Here is a 19,695-nt window from a genome sequence, read left to right on the forward strand (position 1 = left end):
TGACCAATCAGCGCGATGTAAAATGACCCCTGGCCTCGAGCGTGTCATATGACAATCTTTCACAAACCTCACACCTTCCAAGGGCCAGGGAGTTTTAGTTGTCGGATCCTTGCAAAATGGTGAGTTTTCCTTCTTTTCTAGACATAATATCGACAAATGATGTATACTATTCATACCTGCTAAAGGATATAAGACTGTGAAGTTTTCTAAGGGGACATAATGAAGACATTATAACTGAAACGTCTTGATCAAGTGGCCTTGGCTAGACTTTGTGTCTTGCGAAACCCTGTGCCAAGTTTCTGGCGACTCTCCCCATATTTTCGGGCACGCCAAAGTTTTCCTTCCTTTCTCAATGCCAACAGACACCGTTGATCTGGCTGTTTAACCCAACATAAAACTCCAAGTATAGACAAAACGTCTGTCAAGTGCCATAGACCACATCCACCCAAGAAATTCCAAAGATCTAGTTCTTGAAACCACAGAATTTTACTACAACGTTTCCTGCATGTTTCAGTGGCTGTGCTTATAGAATATAAAATATTTTACATTTTCTGCTCTACATAATAGACGGTGTCTATGTCTACGGTAAAGTTGCGGAAACTGTCAAACAACTGGACAAGTAGACTTTGAAGTCGGTTCTATGTCCAGTTGTTCAGTCAGGAAGTGGTTTTTACGCGTCCCTCCCCAGTGTAATGTCAAACACAGGCAGGGCGACTCATGTGCATTCTAGTCTTATTTGCTGGCTAGCCCTGTCTTGTAATCCAAAACCTTCACACTGGACCCCATTGTTGTCTGAAACAAAGTATTCTATTGTCTTATGAAAGTACAAAACTTGGGTCTTCTTCGGTATGAAAGTGTTCCTATATCTGCCCAGTGCAGGGGCGTGCTTCCTTTTTTGATAGTTTGTTGTTTCAGTGCTTTCTTGTTTGTGTACTGTTTAAATAGACTTGTTTACACGGTTGCTTCAAATAACACGACAAGTTCCCTAGCTTGTGTGGTCCTCTGTTGGGAAAAAAGGAGAAAGAAATAGATTTTTATGTACATTTGAAGAAGGAAAGTGGGAATCGGAAATGTCTCGGGCAATTGTCTGATGCAAAATTGATTCTCGGGCTCTAACTTAAATGTTCAAACAGATTTTTCGTTGGGTATCGCTTGGTTGATTAACTCCTGTAGGATTTATGCCTTAAAAGGTATTTCCTGTACTCTGTTTAATTTTTGGATTATCACACTGAGATGTTTTGTTAAAGTTCAGTTAATTATTTCAAAACTTACCCCTACCCCTGTTTACATTTGTCCCATCTCCAATCAGAAAGTTTATTTATTTCACAAGCCAACCTCTGTAAAAAAGAACGTCCTGCGGACTAGTCCGGGACTAGTCCTTGGGGTCCCAGCAGGTCCTAGCAGGTCCCAGACAGTTGGGACTAGTCCCGACCTGACGGACGTCTGGCCAGCAGGTCCGAGGTGACCCCGGGGACCGGGCCATTAAGTGGTCCTGGTGGTCCGCGGGTTCCGGGGACCACCGGGACCACCACATTCCCCTCTGGAACTAGTCCGGCTAAGTTTTAACACGCATTGCCAGGGATCCGTAGCGCAGCGCCCCCTCCCGTACATCGGGTGCATCGTATTTCCAAGCAGATGTTACGGTCGAAGACTCGAGGGGCTATCAAAGAAAGTTGTGACCGCGATTTCTTTCGCCCCCCCCCTCTCAACCCTCCTCGTCACCAGTCAGCGGTCTGCTACAAATACACGCGATTTATTTGTGGAAATCATAACAAAACTGTAGAATACGTCACGAATTGCGAACAATGTCATTCTCAACTTGACACATTGTGAACCTGGAAAACTACAAATGCCGGTTTATCATCCGGCGACCGCGAAATTGGGCTTGGGAAATGTCGCCGTTTGAATATTTGCCTCTCACGCCCTTGCGCCGATCACTGCGCACTTCACACCTACGAGTTACACCTCCCCCTCGATAAAGCCAGTGCTAACTGCTATAATTGTTTACCAACTCGTGGGGGCAAATCCCCGCGTGGCTGTAATCTGAACTCCGTCCGTTAAACACGAAAGACGGCCGAGATCGGCCGGTTATCACCCGCCCCGCGCCGCTGCATGCTAGCGGTAAGCAGGGTCAAAGGTCATTCATATGTCAATCAGATGGTACTGAAATCAGAATGATAATATTCATTCATATGTCATATGTCAGGACATTTCAATAACACGGCGACTCATGAACGACGCCGCAATTCAATCGTAAAAAAAATGTTGTGAACACCGAGTTATTAATTTTTTTTGCTCAGGCACCAGAAGCTTGGCGACCTGCTTAAATTAATGAATTATTCCGACCGACCTCATGGAACCAAGCGCAAGTAAATGTGGGCAAATTTCCAACTTGACTATGGCTTTCCAAAGTTGGAAGAATGGAATATCTATTTCGACCTCCTTAATCTACGCAAAGGAGGTTAAATATTGATCTATGCAAACGTCATCCGCGCGATGCGTGTTACAGGACTACAGGCTAGCCTCCGTTGCAGGCTTCTCCCACCGGCGATTTTGAACTTATCGGGCCAGATTCTTTGGCTGGGCGGCCGTATTTACTTGAGGCCCCGTCTCTGAAGACCGTTGCTATGGGCTCGACGGTTGCCATGTCCCCGGCTCCTTTGATCTGCTCGCAACAAGATCGTCTTTCCACCACTAAAACGATTAATGTAGTACCACACGACCAGAGCGTCCCGACAGTCTAACGCCGGCTATAGGGATAATATTTCCCAGGGGAGTTTGTCCATCGAGGGTTTCATTCGCAGATTTGACACTCTCTCCGTAGCCGACTCCCTTAGCATACTATTCACTCTATGTGGCCAATTTCTACTATTTTCCCAGCCATCCGCGGGGCCTGGTAGAGGCGTGTTAATATTTTGGAAGAAATATCTGGTGTTGCGATGTTTTTCGCGCTTCCTGAATATTTCCGTATTTGACCCCTTCGAAAAACAAAAACAATTCGTGTTGAGAATCGGTATAAAATCTGCAAAACAACAACAACATTGCTGCGTACTGAAATCTTTACAACGTTAGTCAACATGGTAAGAAAGCAATGATCAACAATAGTGACCTACTTGCGCTGACACAACTCAAGGAGGTTAACCTCCTTGCACGACGGTCAAGATAAATCCTACCGTCGAAGCCGATAATATAAATCATACATTATGAGACAAACTGTATACCAAAGAGGTTGAAAGGTCCTTCAAATTCCATTTTAACCTCCTTGATTTTACCACAGTAGTCACAGTTTCCAAAATGTCGCCCTCTCAAACGAAAAGAGTTTTGAAAAGAATTTTGTAAACTCCAGGGTGTTTTATGACACCACTGGGGTTTCCTCTCCCGGATCCTAGCATGAAGCAAGCTGTGATAACTTCGGGTCGAGGGGCGAATGGTCACAGCAGGAAGCCATTTGGATAAAGAACCAACTGCGCATGTTCACAACGACATAATAGAAATGGCGGCGTTTTTAACGGTCATCTTGGGTCAGTCAGTATGCGATGTTTGTACATTGTGTTGTAAGTTAGTCGCAATTTCATCTACTTCATGTATTTCTGATAAAAGAAGGTCGTCGATTCACCAGAGGATTACTGTCGAGACGACATGGAATGTTGGACACTTATGGCGACAAACTTGGACCGTGAGTTACAAATCTGATCAAGGGACTTCAGTTCACTATTCGAAGATTGTCCATTTTGTCTTCATTATAATTTTGGAACTCAGGAAGACAAGAAAAAGGTGACATACTTGCTACAAGACGAAGGTTACGGAAGATGCACTCAGGTTTCCCACGCTGGTAAGTTTCTCTTGTATGGATGATGTCATGTTCTGTTAGAGAATTATTATTCAACACATGATGACAAGGTGATCTTGCCGAATCCAGAAAAAGAGAATTACTGTACTAGTGTAGGATAATATATATGTAGGGGTAGAAAATGAGCCAAGGTTAGGCAAGGGTTTAACATTAGCACCCCGTCCTGCCAAGATCATGGAATCATGTAAATCCTATATTTATACATGTTTAAACTTAATAATCTTTTGGTTGTCTAAACGTGACTTACAGTGGCTTTATTTGAGTGTTTATAATTGAGTGTTTGTGCGTGTTGGTGGGGAAATGGGTGGTCATCAGTTTTCAAGAAAATACTCGACAGAAATTCGGGCGACCCTTCAAAAAGGATAATTTTGCTAAACAGAGAACCACGGTTGGTGTTTGAATTTTTGTAACGTACGGCGGGGGGCCGCGGGGATAGGTTTATGACTGGTTATGACTGGTTTTTGGGGTAGCCTTACATAAATTGTAACTTTGAATTTCGAGTGACTTGATTTCGCAATGTTGATAAACATAATAACCAAATTATAACGGTACACATCAATCGAAGAGTACTAGAGGATATCTGTCACGATGGAATCGAGTTTCACTCTCTGAGTAAAAGTCCCGCAGTCCTGTGTCGATAACATCACAATTTGGTGTGATCTGCCAAGGACATTATCCTTGGATCTGCCTAGGATTGGAATGCAGACCACCAGCAGAGTCTGAAAACAAAAACGGATGAAAGATCATTAGTACACCCAAGGATCCATGCCTGGCGGGGCTGTTAAACTTATATGTAAAGTTGAGTAGAGTCTTTGATTAGTAAAAAAGTAAAAAAGTAATTATTTCCTTACGATAAAGTTTATAATCTGATACAAAATGTTAATGAAAGCTGTTATTTAATGGGTGGTTGAAACAAACAATGGGGCATGTTTCTGCTATCGGCACTCCGGGCAGTCCGGGGAGTCTGGTGTCAGGACCAGAGCCACACTGGGGGAGGATAAAAGTCCGTCTCCTGATCTCCAAGCAGATGTTTGATAGAGCCGTCGGGGAAAACAGGACGCTTGTAAGACATACACTATTGTCATTTTCCCCAGAAATCTCAGCACGTCAGCTCAAGACCGTCGAGACCGTCGAGTTATATAATCAAGTGCATCTTCTATCAGTACCACCTGATTACAAATTAGAGGAATAATCTAACCAACGTCCTAAATTGATGCATAGGGATTTATTAAACCATAACCTCACTAGTATTATACTCAGGTACTTCTGAGCTGTAAGATCTCATCAAATACTTGTTTTCAGGATTCGAAACATGTACAGCGACAAAATTAGTTAGTATTTCTCCTTAAATTTGCTGAATACGTTAGGTCATGTTGATTTGATTCTATCATATATACATATAATATATGGATGGCACCCTCTGGAAGCCCAAAAGCGATGCGAGCGTTCTAGTAAAAAAAATTTGGCAAACAAGGTTGCCTTCATTATGAACTCTAGCCTGATTCAGCCGCCCGTAACCTGTCAGTCCACAGGGGGCCCATTATAGACCCGGACAGCTGAGTTTGGCACTTTGGGTTACCCAAAGTGCCAAACTCAGCTGTCCGGGTAATTATACAGACTATACGAAATCCAGATCTGAGTGGTCAGGAATGTTGAACAAATCAATGAATACGTAACTATGTAAACCGAATGATAGATTCTTCATTTTATCTTTCACACTGACTTTGGAATTGACTTACGATAATGACATTAGCGATCTGCGGAGCCTGGTAGAGGCTAATTACTATCAGTTTCCCATATATTTTTTTAGGCAATTCATAGCACAGATCTATATTTCATTATTTGGTATTAGGCAGCTGTTTTTTACGATTTTTTGTGTGGAAATGACGAAAATTGATACGCGCGTGGATGCCACCCATACAATCAAATAAACATGTCCTTAGTTGCAAAACATACAAAATGTCATTTCGCAAGGAAGGTAGCGAAGGAATTGCAGACACTCAGGCCTCAATCTTTGTTTTGGAGTCCTGTGCTGCGTATCTCTACTAATAGTACTATGTTTGAATGCACGTACATGCGAACGTACTTTCTGTTTTAAAAAAGTAGCATTGACTAATGTAGACAGGAAATCTGTTAGCTGCCAAAGTATATTTTTGTATTACCAAAGTTAAAGAATAGCCGCCTTAGCTCCTCCGAAAGACGCGTTAGACTTGGATTGCTATACAAGCTCCTTCTTCCAGTTGGATACGGTCTTTGCAATCCATTGGGCCTGCTTGGACTTGGAGACTAGCGTTAGAGGCGCTATAGGCCTAGACGAGGTCACGGTACTTGCGTGGGCCGGCGTATGTTCTCACAAGACTTGAAGTGATGACCTCCTTGTTAGTTTGTATGCAAACAAGATTTCTTAGATTTAGACATTTGCAGCGTTTGCAGCAGGGCTCAAGGTAGATCTTTCTATTTTTAACCTCCTTGATGTAATCGTCGAAACCAAAAACACGCCAGTATTTTCTTGTAGACTAACCGGCTACAGGGAGAACATTTGCCGGGGGACTTTGGCAATGGAGGGTAACATTCGCAATATTTGACCCTATAGCCGACTCCCTCCATACAGTTGGCTCTATTTGGCCAATTTCTACTATTCTACCAGCGACCCGCGGAGGGTTAGGACATAAGGATTTCTACAGCACGTGTGAACATCCTAAATAGTGATACACACAAAGGCGCCATCCGCGACGACTTTTAAGTGCGGACACTGTGACACAGGTGTGAAGTGGCTTTGATTGGTTCGAGGCGGTTCTCTCTATCATCAAGGATATTTCACATTATGATTAAATATCCTTGATTTCAACGATATCAACGTTCAAATGTAAGAATAAGAATGTATGTGTTTCTCTGTGTGGGGGAGATAATGCATATGAAAGTATGCGATAGATTTTCGTCTGTATATTGACACAAATGATTAATGTAGACCACCCTAGCCTCCGTTGCAGGCCTTCCCACTTACTACTTCCCACTAGCGTTTTCCTGGCGATTTTTGTTCAATTTTGTGTGTGTGGGGGGGGGGGGGGCGTATCTACTTGAGCCCCGTATCTGCTTGGGATCGGGAGGTACGGGACCCAATGGCCAAGCAGATACGGGAGCTCAAGCAGATACGCCCCCCCCCCCCAAAAAAAAATTGAAGAAAAAAACCGCTAGTAAAACGCTAGTGGGAAGGCCTGTAACGGAGGCTAAGACCATCCCAGCTATAGTATTAGCACAGGCCACATGTTAACAACCATTTACGTATAAATGCACAATTATGATTATGTCTAGCTAATCATAGGGCTCCTACATTAATTTTATACAATTAACAAGAAGCGATAAGAAGCTGAAAGTAATTTATACTTAGTATACTCTATATATTACTCTCAGCTTCCTCTCGCTTCTTGGTAATTGTATAAATGTAGGAGGCTGTATGATTATCCGAGTTGGTTTATCGAAGGCTGTAAGGAATATTAGTTTCTCTTTACTGCTGAAGTATCTGGAGTGGGGGAAATTACATCACACATTATCGAAAAGAATGCTTCCATCGCTATCATATGATTCATATGGCATTCTACAGTAAAATGTACAGGTACTTCATCTTCTACTAGCAACTTGACAAAGAAATATAGTTGGACAAGTTGGAAAAACTCACTCTCCCTACAGGGGAGGAACAGAAATAAATTTTCATTGGCCCGAAATGTAAATGACTTCATTCTATGCATTTTACTTGCGGCAAGTAAAACCATTCAGGGAACGAAAACGGTTGCGCTCCTTCTCTGCCAACTAAACCAAAAATAAATAAAAATTCCAGCTCTCTAATTTTACACTCTGTGTGGATACCAGGGAGCATATCTTACTACAGTTTCCCCCCTTTAATTGGTAACGGACTTAGTAGTATTTAACCAGGCGGTAAAAAACTGCCCCTGTTCCTTTACAACCTTCAGCTTTCGCTAGATCCTTCCCGGTATACTATACCGGTACATTGTACTAGCCTGACCAGACTTTGTAGCTTTCGTCCGCTCCCCAAGCTCGGCTACTGGTTCCTGGCACTCCAGCGAACACAACAGGTAATGCGATATCCTTCTTCGGAGTTCCTCCGATGATCTTGGGAAGGGGTGTGTCCAGCGGTCTGTGAACACTGCGTCATTTCCATCGCACTGTGCTCACGTGCACTCAGCATATGCCGATGTCAGTCAAAGTTTTGGACCGCTGTTGCTAGGGCAATGGCGCCGGAAGTCTAAAGCGGCGTCTCTGATCTGAACATACGATGATACCAATGTTCGTCGGTCCAAAGTTTTTGTTTCTCAAAAGCAACATTACCAAACCAAGAAATAAAATATTTTGTCATAGTAAAATACTTAAAATGATTATGTAGAATAGATATAAACAGCCCTAAACCATCCGTCACGTTGTTCAGACTTGGACCCACATGCATGACAAAACGTCTTCCGTACGTTCGTTCCTCGACATGCGCCGCTCTTGCCGCCGACTCGCGCTAGCACAGGCCCTGGTCCTATCACCAGAAATGGAGATCGTCCCACTGATCAGAGTGACCACTTTAACTATCGACCGTTCTCTCCACCAGCAGGAGATTTATACCTTTGCTCGCTAGCTTGCGAGCCGAACCTGGTGAAACAAAACAGGATGACACTGCTGGGAGGGAAATCGGAGCTAGTGACGTCATGTCAGGTCATTTGCATAGAAAGCCCGCAAAACAAGCGCCGCCCCGAGCAAGCTCGTAAACAATAATACGTAAACAAGGGATCTCAGCGGTGCGAAACAAAGCGGCACACTCCCTCATTGGGTCTTGCACGTGGCGCGTGGTACGCAAAAAGCCGACGTAGTTTATATACTCTTGCACAACGCCTTACTTGGCATTTTACTGATCCTACAGTTTGGAACGAAGCTAGAAGTAATAATTGATAAAAAGACTTTAATTTAAAGTTTAAAAAAGAGCCCAAAACATGCAGCTTCCGTCGTTTCGAAGCATATTCTGATAAAGCAAGGAGGTAACCTCCTTGGATAAAGTAAATATCTACACCTTTTAATGCTTGACTTTTTATTGCCGTGCGCACTTTTCTGCGAGGAGATTGTTGTTAATGTTGTAACGTGTGGTAGAAACTGCACTTCGCGTCGGTTACTGATCACATTGTGCTAGTTCCGGCAACGCCTTCATTGTTTTCACGTGGGTCCCTGGCACAGAGACTTGAGATTACTCTTTCTGCAGCTTCGGCAGGTCCGACCAAGTCTTCCGACCCGCCCAGGCAAGCCAGACGTCCAGACCGGCTTCTTGTGAATAAAAACGCCGTCTAGTTTCCATGACAACCGCCAGTCCTGGGGCTTGGACTAGTCCCAGCCGTCTAGGACCGGTCCCAACACGGCGTGACTAGTCCGCAAGTACCGGTCCCACCCGGCGCGCTGAGCGCCAGGACCGGTCCCAACCCGGCGCGCTGAGCCGCCAGGACCGGTCCCAATCGGTCACGCCCAGTCCCCGAGGGCAGGTCCCGGCCCGTCCCAGCCGGTCCGCTCGGACCGGTCACGGCCGGGACCGGTCCTGGACTAGTCCCTGAACCACCAATTTTGACCAGTCCAAGTAGTCCCGGACTAGTCCTGGACTAGTCCAAGTAGTCCTGACTAGTCCTGGGAGGTCCCGGAACACCATAGGTCCTAGGTCGAGACTAGTCCTGGCTAATAAAATCCGGACTAGTCCCGGACTAGTCCCGGACTAGTCCGGGACTAGTTTTTTTTTACAGAGGAAGACAAAGCTTAAGATTTGGTTTAAGAAAAAGACTCGACTACTTTCTTTTTTGCACATGGGCTAAGGGTAGGGTGCCACGCCCCTCCTTAAGCAAATTTAATGTAGCAGTTAGAACTTAAGAAGTCTGTAAGAATTTTATATCAAGAGAAATTGAAAAAAGGTAGTAGGTCAAGTATACAAAAAAACTGTGGGATAGAAATGTTAAAAGCTTGGTGATCTTATTAAAAATGTATTACTATTAGATATATTCGTGTTACTTGCATGTACAGTAGCAAAGGATTTTTGAAGTTCCAAATTGATAAACATCATTTTCTTTGATGAAAGAGTTGAAAAGAAGAACATGTATTATTAGATATTATTTGATTGAAATCATGTGATACAATCATATGTCTATGACATCACTGTGTTGCCAAGTTCATATTTACAAAATACTTGTTTTTGCAATATGTAAATATTGATTAGACATATTGGTTGGCAAAGTCTACTGACGTAAGCTTGTTTTGTAATGATTCTTACACACGACAAATGATATTGGATCATAGAGTTCAATACTACATTGTCCATACATGTATTCATACTTTTTTTTTGTATTGATTTAAATGCAAATTATTGCCAGAACTTTCAGATGATTAAAAGTTATCTTTATGAAATACAATTTTCATCTGATATGTAAAAAAGTAAGGTTATATACAATGCCTTAATTTAGACTCAATTTAACTTAAACCATACAAAAGATTTTCCAAAGGATTTATATCTTATCTTATTAATTAATATTATAAGCAAACTTAACCAAGAAAATAGGCTCCTATAACTACATATAAACCCAGCAAACAAGGACTCAGTGCTACTGTGAGTAAACTATTCTTTTATACAGACTATCAAGAAAATGGGGCCCTTAAGACATGACATGAGCACATCCAACAAGTCCTCGGTAATACTTGTAGTTTCTTGTCATGTTTCCCCAAGGCTGGTACAACAGACTATCATTTCATATAGCAGACAACCAAGAAAATGGGCTACTTAAAGACATGACATGATCACAGCAAACAAGGACTCGGTAGTACTTCAAGTTGTAGTTTCTTGTCTTGTTTTCCTTAAGGCCTGTGCTGTCTTGTCCTTGGCGGGGCTGGGGACATTCCGCTGATTTTTGGTAGGCTGGTGCTACTGTTGATCTTTGCCGAGAGGTCGCGTCAGGTCACGTCTAAGGAAACTCATTATCTCCGCCCCCCTCTAATGTCCTCACTTAAAATGGGACGAGTCTATTGGTCAGACTGGCAATTTTTAATTGATTAGATCAATTTTATTTTGGGCATTGAGCTGGGCTTGTTTTAACCACAAAATTGTCACAAGTATACATGCTATTTTCAAATTGTACATGTACTGTCACACTGGTTTTTGATGGTTACAAAATGATACAATGAACTTGAGATTCATAAAATCTGTTGTGTTATAATTACTGTTTCATTGTTAAAGTTGATAGTATTGTAAATTAGGATAATGAAACAGTAGAACATAAAGATGCATGTACTCATCAATTAATGACATTTCACCCCCTGCCCCTTCTTTTCTTTACTTATGATAAATTAATGATATGTATCTCAATCTTCTTTTTTGAAGAATTAATGATGGAAATATGCTGAAAAGTGGTTGTCCATGTCACTTGCATTAAGATTTGTTCATAAGAATATTTTCATTTTTTTGTGCCAAAATGTTACATAGTGGGCCTTTAATGGGACAGAAAAAAATTGAAAGCCAGAGATAGCCCTGGTCCCATTAGTCTTTCTACCATGTGTAATTATAAGGTGACCATGTGACCTCAGACTATGTTCAGTTTTCCCATGGTGTTGTCCCCTTCCTTGCATGCCTGACTTGCGACAAGACCCCCTCTGAACAGAGGCCTTCTTGTCTTTGGCGCCTCCTTAGGAGAAAGTCCTCAAAATACCTGGTCACCTGACACCGCCCTGGGTGGGGTCAAATGGCAGTGTAGGCAACACCATAGGAGGGGAATCCATCCAGGGCCCAAGTTTCTGTACTAAGTAAATGCATATAAGTTCGTGTGGTTTATATTTTGCGCTAAGGGGAAAATGGAGTGTTCGTGGTGGTTTTAAGTTCGTGTAGAGAAGTAGAAGAGATACTACTTTGGGATCAAGTGAGCACAGACACACAAGATTTGCCATGGCCAAGGAACAAACTTTATTTCACGCTCACATCCTCTCTCCTCTATTTCTGCAGTCCAACTGTGCTGTCTTGCTTATTGTCTCCCTTTTTATCTGTGTGGGACTCCTTATCTAATCCAGGTCAATTAATTATGTGACAGTTCTTCAAGAAGGGTCATCATTTCACATGTTTCTGTCTTATATTGTCAGCACTTCACATGTTTCTGTCTTATCTCATCTGCACTTCACATGTTTCTTAGAGATTCAGATGGTCTATCTCTTATAAAAACATATGGGACAAATATCTGCCACATTGCCAGTTGAAATACATGTACACTATATTACATTCGCAGCAGTGCTATAGTCACATACTGCTACAGTTAATGGACAAAAATGTTCGCAGTGTCTGTGGTGAAACGGTCTCCACGAAAACTGCGAACATAAAACCACCTTGAACACTTCAGAATCTGCATTTACAGTAATTTACAGGGCATTTTCTGTGGTTTTATTTCTGGGTTCCGTGTTACATTTTCCATTGACCTCGAATTCACGGCACAGCAAATATTTATAGATTCTCACTATAGTTGTATGACTACATTATCTCCAGAATTGTTTCAACTGCGAAATTTAAAGCTCTGTGAAAACCTCATTTTCCCTCCTGCTGGGAAATAAGACTTGCAAAACTAAAATTTACTACCTGCTTTGGTAAAAGTGTAATTAGGACCAATCAAAGTAGTGGATAATGATCACTTAATTGGGCTGTTTTGGTGGGCGGTGTTAATGTGTATCATGTGATAACCTCCTGCTATATATCTTGCCATTTGCAGTCCGAAATTGGTCACTGCACCAAAGTGTAACAGACCATAATATACCCCTGCTCAGAATCTACCCGGGTCTATTCTGGCCAGGGGTAGACTGACCTGCCTGCTACACTGGGCAAAACTACAAAATTGAAGATTTTTGAAAAAGTTTACAGGAATCTTTTAACATTTTTTCTTTATTTCATAAAATCTACTTTGCAAGAGGAATTGTCCACGTAAAATGTGTAGGTTGCAGACTGAGCTAATTGAATAATTGCTTGTTACTAATGTGCGCATGTGCATGTGTTCAGAAAAAGGCCTTGTATTGTAAAGACTAATCACAACTTTCCCATAGCTTTGAAGAACAAAGCACACATTGTTGAGGGGAGGGGGAGGTGGGAAGGGAAGCTCTTTAAACACCAGTGTACTCAGATCAGCTTTGGGTAGAAAATAGGGGCAGAGGAGAAAATGTCAGAGGATCATGTTACAAGGTGAATCAAACAACCCCCTGTCTAACACTTTTTACCTCACCTCACCTATTCTGCGTCAGCTAAATAGACTTTTCACACCGTGAAAAAAAGTTTGTCCTACAGTATGTTCAGGTGGTATTTGATAATTGACTCAATACAGACATAAATGTTGTTTCAGATCTGTAACTTTGTAAAAAGAAGTTTTTTTTTAGATTTTAAGGAAGGTTGCTCCATCGTCCATGGTTCAAACCCAACCAGGTTATACCACACAAAAAATGTGCAGAATGCTTTCTCTACTGTAGCATGTGCACTCAGTGCTTATAATTATGAGAAAGGGTATGTCAGTATAGACACACACCACTACCAGTGGACTACGGTACTACTAGTAGTAGCCCCCTACTGTGATACTATGTGGCCAAAGGAAGGGCTATAGAAATGGATCGGGAAATGAGGAATACCCTATGTTGGTCATGGACCTGGACTTTGCCAGTGGAACTTTCAACTTGAGACTGTGCCCTCTTGTTGCTGTACTGTAAATGCAGAAATGTTCGTGGTGGTTTTAGTTTGCAGTTTTTGCGGTGAACTTTCAGCGCAAACATAAAACCACTGCGCCCACCTATGACTGTAGCGTTATGTAAGTATTGACTTGTTTCAAACGCGATCTTAAAACCACCACGAACACTCCATTTCCTCCCTACCGCAAAATAAAAACCACACAAAACTTAAATGCATTTACAGTATTTCCTGCGCACACACAGAAGATTCTTTCCCTCCCAGTAATATTGCAATTGAAAACCTGGTCAGAAGAGAGCTGCCCCAGGCGAAAAATTCCACAGGTGTTACTTTTAAAGCATGGCCCGATTTGCACACAAGTTTTTAGAGTTGACTCGAGGCTGTGTGTGAGGAGTTTGGGCTGCTCATTGCAAGCGGAGTTTTCCTACTAGAAAACGCTACTTGAGTGGCCTAGGGTTCTCCTTGCACGGTCCTAGGCCTGAGTTGACTCCAAGTTGACTTAAAAACGCAGCCTATATTATGATGATACTATTAATAGTATATTTCACTGGTCTCAAAAACAATTATTATCTGCCCAGGAGGTGAAGCAGGTACTATGTTAATCATCATACTTATTTATAGTCTGTGCATCTTATGATTAATAGCAGTTGACACTAGCTGTCTTGTAATGTTTACAATGTAGTTCATACATTTGGGGGAGGGGGTCCTTTGATTTGAAAAGATACTTGTTGTATGGGCTTGGCTTATAAAAGTGTTTGTAGGGATTTTTAGTCACATTTCTTCCTTAGGGCTTGTCTAGAAATTAGATTAGATAATTATACGTAATTACTAACTATTTGTTCTGTTAATACCAACATCAGAAACTGTCATACACAAGTTTATTCACACAATTCTCTACCTAGTAAGTGTTAATAATGTATGTGTCATACTGGCAAACCTTTTTTTCACATTAGCTCTGAAATCATTATTATTTTTTTGATTAATCATTAATTTTGATCAAATGACAGCTACACATCTAAATCTGGGTCAGTTACAGTTCAGTGACCCTATTAAGACCTACCTTATGTCAACAAGAAATACGCCTATACACACAGTTTTCTTGGTCTAAATGAAAGACACATTATCTAATTTGTGATATTTCCACAAAATCAATAAATTCTATGACAAGTTTAATCTTAGATTTTTGGATGTTATTAAAACTTATTGGTTGTACAAAAATGTTAAGTCCCAAATTTCTAAAATACTGTTCTGGTAAATTTTGCACATGGGGCAAGGGTTACAGTTGAAGGCACTTTCAAAAGGGACAATACCTGGGGCAAAGTCTACTTGTCTGTCAGCAAAGAGGGAACTTTCTTCTCAGACAGAGTTGAAAATGTTCAAAAAGAATGGAAAAGACCAGGTGATACTACTTTAGTAGACAGTATTACTTGATTAGTACAACTAGATTCATTGCTTTTGTGTCATAGCCGTCTTCCTATCAGGTTAACAAGTGTTAACTGTGTAAGCTGTTTCTTTATATCTATCATTTAAAAGACAACAGTTACTGTAAAAAGCAGTGAAAGGAGAGCGTTGGTTTCTACCTTCCAATACCTTGCTGTGGACAAACCCACTAGGCCCTATGGCTTAAAAAGGCTCTGGGACCACATTTATCTTCTTTAACCTATTAATAAAATCAATTTAAGATATTTTCCTTTGTTTCTTCAGGCGTCATCGGGAGACAAGAAGGAACACCTGTACAAGATCTTGGTGATCGGAGATCTTGGAACAGGAAAGACTAGCATTATCAAGAGATACGTTCATCAGTTCTTCTCACAGCACTACAGGGCAACTGTATCCTTTTGTATGCGCCAAGAAAGTGTGTGTGTGTGTGTGTGTGTGTGTGTGTGTGTGTGTGTGTGTGCGTGTGTGTGTGTGTATATGTGTGTATGTGCGTGTGTGTGTGTATATGTGTGTATGTGCGTGTGTGTGTGCGTGTGTGCGTGTGTGTGTGTATATGTGTGTATGTGCGTGTGTGTGTGTATATGTGTGTGTGTGTGTGTTTGTGTGTGTGCAGACAGCATATATGTACAAATCGATTGGGACAACAATGAGCCTGCCAGCGGCTATCTATGGCACTTCAGCGGAACTTCAGGGCAAATTGAAGAAGATAGATACTTTTGCTATGAAGATTTGTTCACATTTCAAAGCACCATATATAAGTTGTAAGTTTAGTAGAATTTGTTTTTGTGGCCCCTGACCTTCAAACCACAGATTGGGGTGGACTTTGCCCTCAAGGTCATCAACTGGGATGCAGACACACTAATCAGGTTACAGTTGTGGGACATCGCAGGTAAGACTCCATTTATTGATTTGTTAAACAAATCTTTTAAGTCGGTAAACGTTGAATGGCACAACATTGTTCTAAATTTCTTCATGTTATGTCTTTGCATCAAGACAGCTTATAAATAAATGAACAAATACATGTTGATCAAAAGGAGTTGATTGCTACATTAAATGTGCTCTTTAATTTTATTATTACTTAGATTATACTCTTGCAGAAGTCAACATTTATAACTTTTTCTGTAAATGTGGACTTGTGCAAGAGTATAATCATTATATTGTTATATCATTGACAAAATGTTATTGTTGATTTTATTGTGGTGAAATATAGGACAAGAACGGTTTGGAAACATGACAAGAGTATACTACAAGGAAGCAGTAGGAGCATTTGTAGTGTTCGACGTGACGAGAGCGTCGACGTTCGAAGCCGTGTCCAAGTGGAAGAACGATCTAGACAGCAAAGTTCAACTTCCCAACGGCCAGTCAATTCCTGCAGTCTTATTGGCCAATAAGGTGAGAAAACGTTTTCACAACTGGCCATAGGTTGATGTTATATACAGGCTTTCATTTGATGTCTAGATCTCCAAACCAGGCTCTAAGCATTTGGAAGTTAAGTAGATGTTATCAGACATAAATCATGCAAATGAGGGCCTCATTTACATTATTTATGAGGAAATGCTACAATATCCTCCTTTGCTAAGATAAGACTTTCATGCTTTAAACAACTTTCGTTATTTGGGTAGAGAAGATGATCAACTGACATTGTTATTAAATTCATGCAAACAGGGTCCTTAATTGTATAATGAAATGATGGAAAACATCTTTTAAGAATTTACTCTAACTTGATATATAACTTTCTAACTTTTTTCTTCATCTACAAAAGTTTAAGAGTGTCTATGTTTCTGTCTCAGTGTGACCAGGCGAAGGAGGGCATGGTAAATAGCACGTCTCAGATGGACGAGTACTGTAAGGAGAAGAGCTTCATCGGCTGGTTCGAGACGTCTGCCAAGGAAAATATCAACATCGACGAGGCGGCCAGATATCTTGTCACTAGGGTATGTTGTTTTTATGTTTCCCTTCACATTACCAGTGCAATAGCATACTACTAGATGGTAGAGTGCTCGCCTTGCACACGGGAGGTCTTGAGTTTTTATCCCAACCGGGTCATACTAAAGACTTGGTCATGCCTGGCTCACTTTAACTTTTCATGGAAGGTAAACATATTGTTTTTGCTCCGTTTCTTCTTCTTCCAAACAAATAAGGTCAATGACCTGTACCAGACTGCTGTCACCTTGGTTTAACTGGTTAAGTAGCAGACACCCTGTGGTGTTTGATTATTAAACATATACTTTGTAGCAAGTGGCAGGACACTAAGCTTGAGGGGCTGGTCACCATATATATACATGACTTTGTATTATATATGAATGCATGTGTTTGAATAAGAATAAACAGAGCAGCAGATTGTGAACTTCGTAAACATTATGCATTTGCTTGCAAATGTTATCTTATAGTTCATAGTACATTCAATTAATAGTTCATTCTTTCATCATTCATTTATTCACTCACCCATTTATTTACTCATTTACTCTCTCATTCATTCAATCATTCATTTGCTCATTAATTCACTCATTCATTCACTCATCCATTCATTCACTAACTCATTCATTCCTTCAATCATTAATCCATCCATTCATTCTTTCACTCATACTTTTATTCCTTTATTCCAGATACTAGCGAACGACAAGGCGAACAGCTATGACGATCCGGTGGACAAAGACAAGATCATGCTGGACGGAACAAGCACAGACGAACCAGAGGGGCGGGGCAGCTGTTGCTAATGGCAACTCGTTATAGCACTGTAATTATCACTAATTAACATGAAAACAAGGTTATTGTTTTGCATATATGAGTTTGTTCTTGTTACGTTAAAGGACAGCATTTTCAAAAGAAAATTTTTCTACAACCAACAGCAATTTTTAATAGCCGTGTAATTATCACTAATTGACATGAAAACATGATCATTGTTTTGCAAATGAGTTCATTCATGTTCAGTTAAAGGACACAATTTTCAAAAGAAGATTTTTCTACTACCGATTTGTAAGGAAATGCCTTGGCTATGTCTGTAGCCTTCATCGTGTAGAATAACCCATTAATTGAGTCACACATGACGGTATCTAGTGGGTCATTCTTTCTGAAGAAGGTTGGATATTATACAGCTAACTATTTGTTTACCCCCATTTTTCATGCATTGTTAGTGAAAACTTAATAATTTTCCCTATGACTAAACAGAAGTAAAAGCAAAACTGTCATATTAACACTTCACCATGTAAATGTTGTTATGCATAATCATGTAAATTGTAAGGAAAATAGTTGACCTTCATAAAACGACCTTCAACTTTATGAAGAATCGTGTCAAATGTCATCGCTGCAATGTCTTTAAATCATTGATTTCATTATAATTGACCCAAGTTATCAAGCTCAAGAGTAACTTAAATGTGTAACTGTTACTGTATTCAATTATTGCAAAAGTTCTAGTATATTGTATCTTTATTTTCATTTAATGATCATGATATTTGTAGACCTTTGGAGTTCCATGGCTGCAAGTATTGTTGCATAGCATCACCTTGTTAAAATAAACCATCACAATGCCTTTAACTACTCGGAAAATGGGCCAAAAATCAGTGTGCATCTATTTGTTATGCATTAAATCATGATTGTGCCCCAAACTCAAAGCTGTAGCGATAGATTCTTCGAATTCAGTCATCTTTCTATAATATAGTTACTAACAAAGTCCATGGATTTTCAGCTCTTAATGTCACAGTCAATTATGTTACATATCATACTAATACAACTCCATGAGAAAGCATTTTCGATGCAAAACTGTCTCAAACATACTATGCTATACAGTAAACATGATGTACCTACAATTATGTATATGCTGACTTTTACATTCAATTTCAAGTGTAAGTAGAAAAAGTTTTTCACTGAAACTTACTTGTAACCTGAAGTATTAAATGATGCCATTGAAACATGTCACCTTGCAAAACACCAGGATGATTTTGTGATCAAGCAGTATTTAAGAAAGTCTTATTGAAAAAAATTAGTTCCATTTCATTAGGATGGAACAGTGCTTTTTGAATAGCCAGTATGCAAGTCAGAATCAACTTATGGCCTTGCTGTATTTTTTAATGATCTTGCCAATGTATATCTTGATATTATTAGTATTATATTAGGCAGAAGTTTTGTATTGTAGATGTTTGATGTGAACAATTTCATTGAATAATATTATTTGAATTTGTATAAAAAGTGCTTAACCAATGGTTTTTGATTATTTGTTTTTGGTAATTTGGTTAAGACATGGGGAAAGGTTTAACATGCTCTTAGACTATATGTAACTGTGTTTATACCTACTCTTGGACTTGTACTTCAAACATTGTAAGAATTGAATAGTTCAAGAGGAAACGTAGTTACAAAGTTCCCAAACGTGTTCACTAAGATATTGTATGGGATAGATTAAAGCAATTAAGAAGACATAGTAATTAAAACTGCCAAATTAGCTACTTTAAAAGACTTGCCATTTCTGTACCTCATCACATTGATGTTAGTCATAAAACATGTGCTGCAGTTCTTTTGCCTTAAATTTGAAAAAAAATTAGTACTGTAACAGTTGTTTCTTTTATTGAGGGGGTATGACATTGCAATAAACAAGTCATGTATAACCAAAGGATGTGTACATAATGACTTTGCTTTTTTTTCAAGCATTGCTAGCAAAGTTGTTGTATTTTGTTGTTAACAGATGTTATCT

The 19,695-nt window shown here is 40.3% G+C and overlaps 1 protein-coding gene across 1 annotated transcript; it reads left to right on the forward strand.

The window, feature by feature from the left end:
• The first annotated feature begins 4 nt into the window (after positions 1-4).
• Positions 5-19,600, forward strand: LOC136423856 (ras-related protein Rab-32-like). Its single transcript, XM_066412218.1, has 6 exons — positions 5-119; positions 15,276-15,401; positions 15,822-15,900; positions 16,222-16,403; positions 16,802-16,945; positions 17,618-19,600. Exons 1-6 carry the CDS (start codon positions 117-119, stop codon positions 17,726-17,728), a joined length of 645 nt encoding a protein of 214 aa, XP_066268315.1. The 5' UTR covers positions 5-116; the 3' UTR covers positions 17,729-19,600.
• Positions 19,601-19,695: the final 95 nt, after the last annotated feature.

The sequence above is a fragment of the Branchiostoma lanceolatum genome, chromosome 18 (genome assembly GCF_035083965.1).
Source record: "Branchiostoma lanceolatum isolate klBraLanc5 chromosome 18, klBraLanc5.hap2, whole genome shotgun sequence".
In the NCBI taxonomy this organism is placed as follows: Eukaryota; Metazoa; Chordata; class Leptocardii; order Amphioxiformes; family Branchiostomatidae; genus Branchiostoma; species Branchiostoma lanceolatum.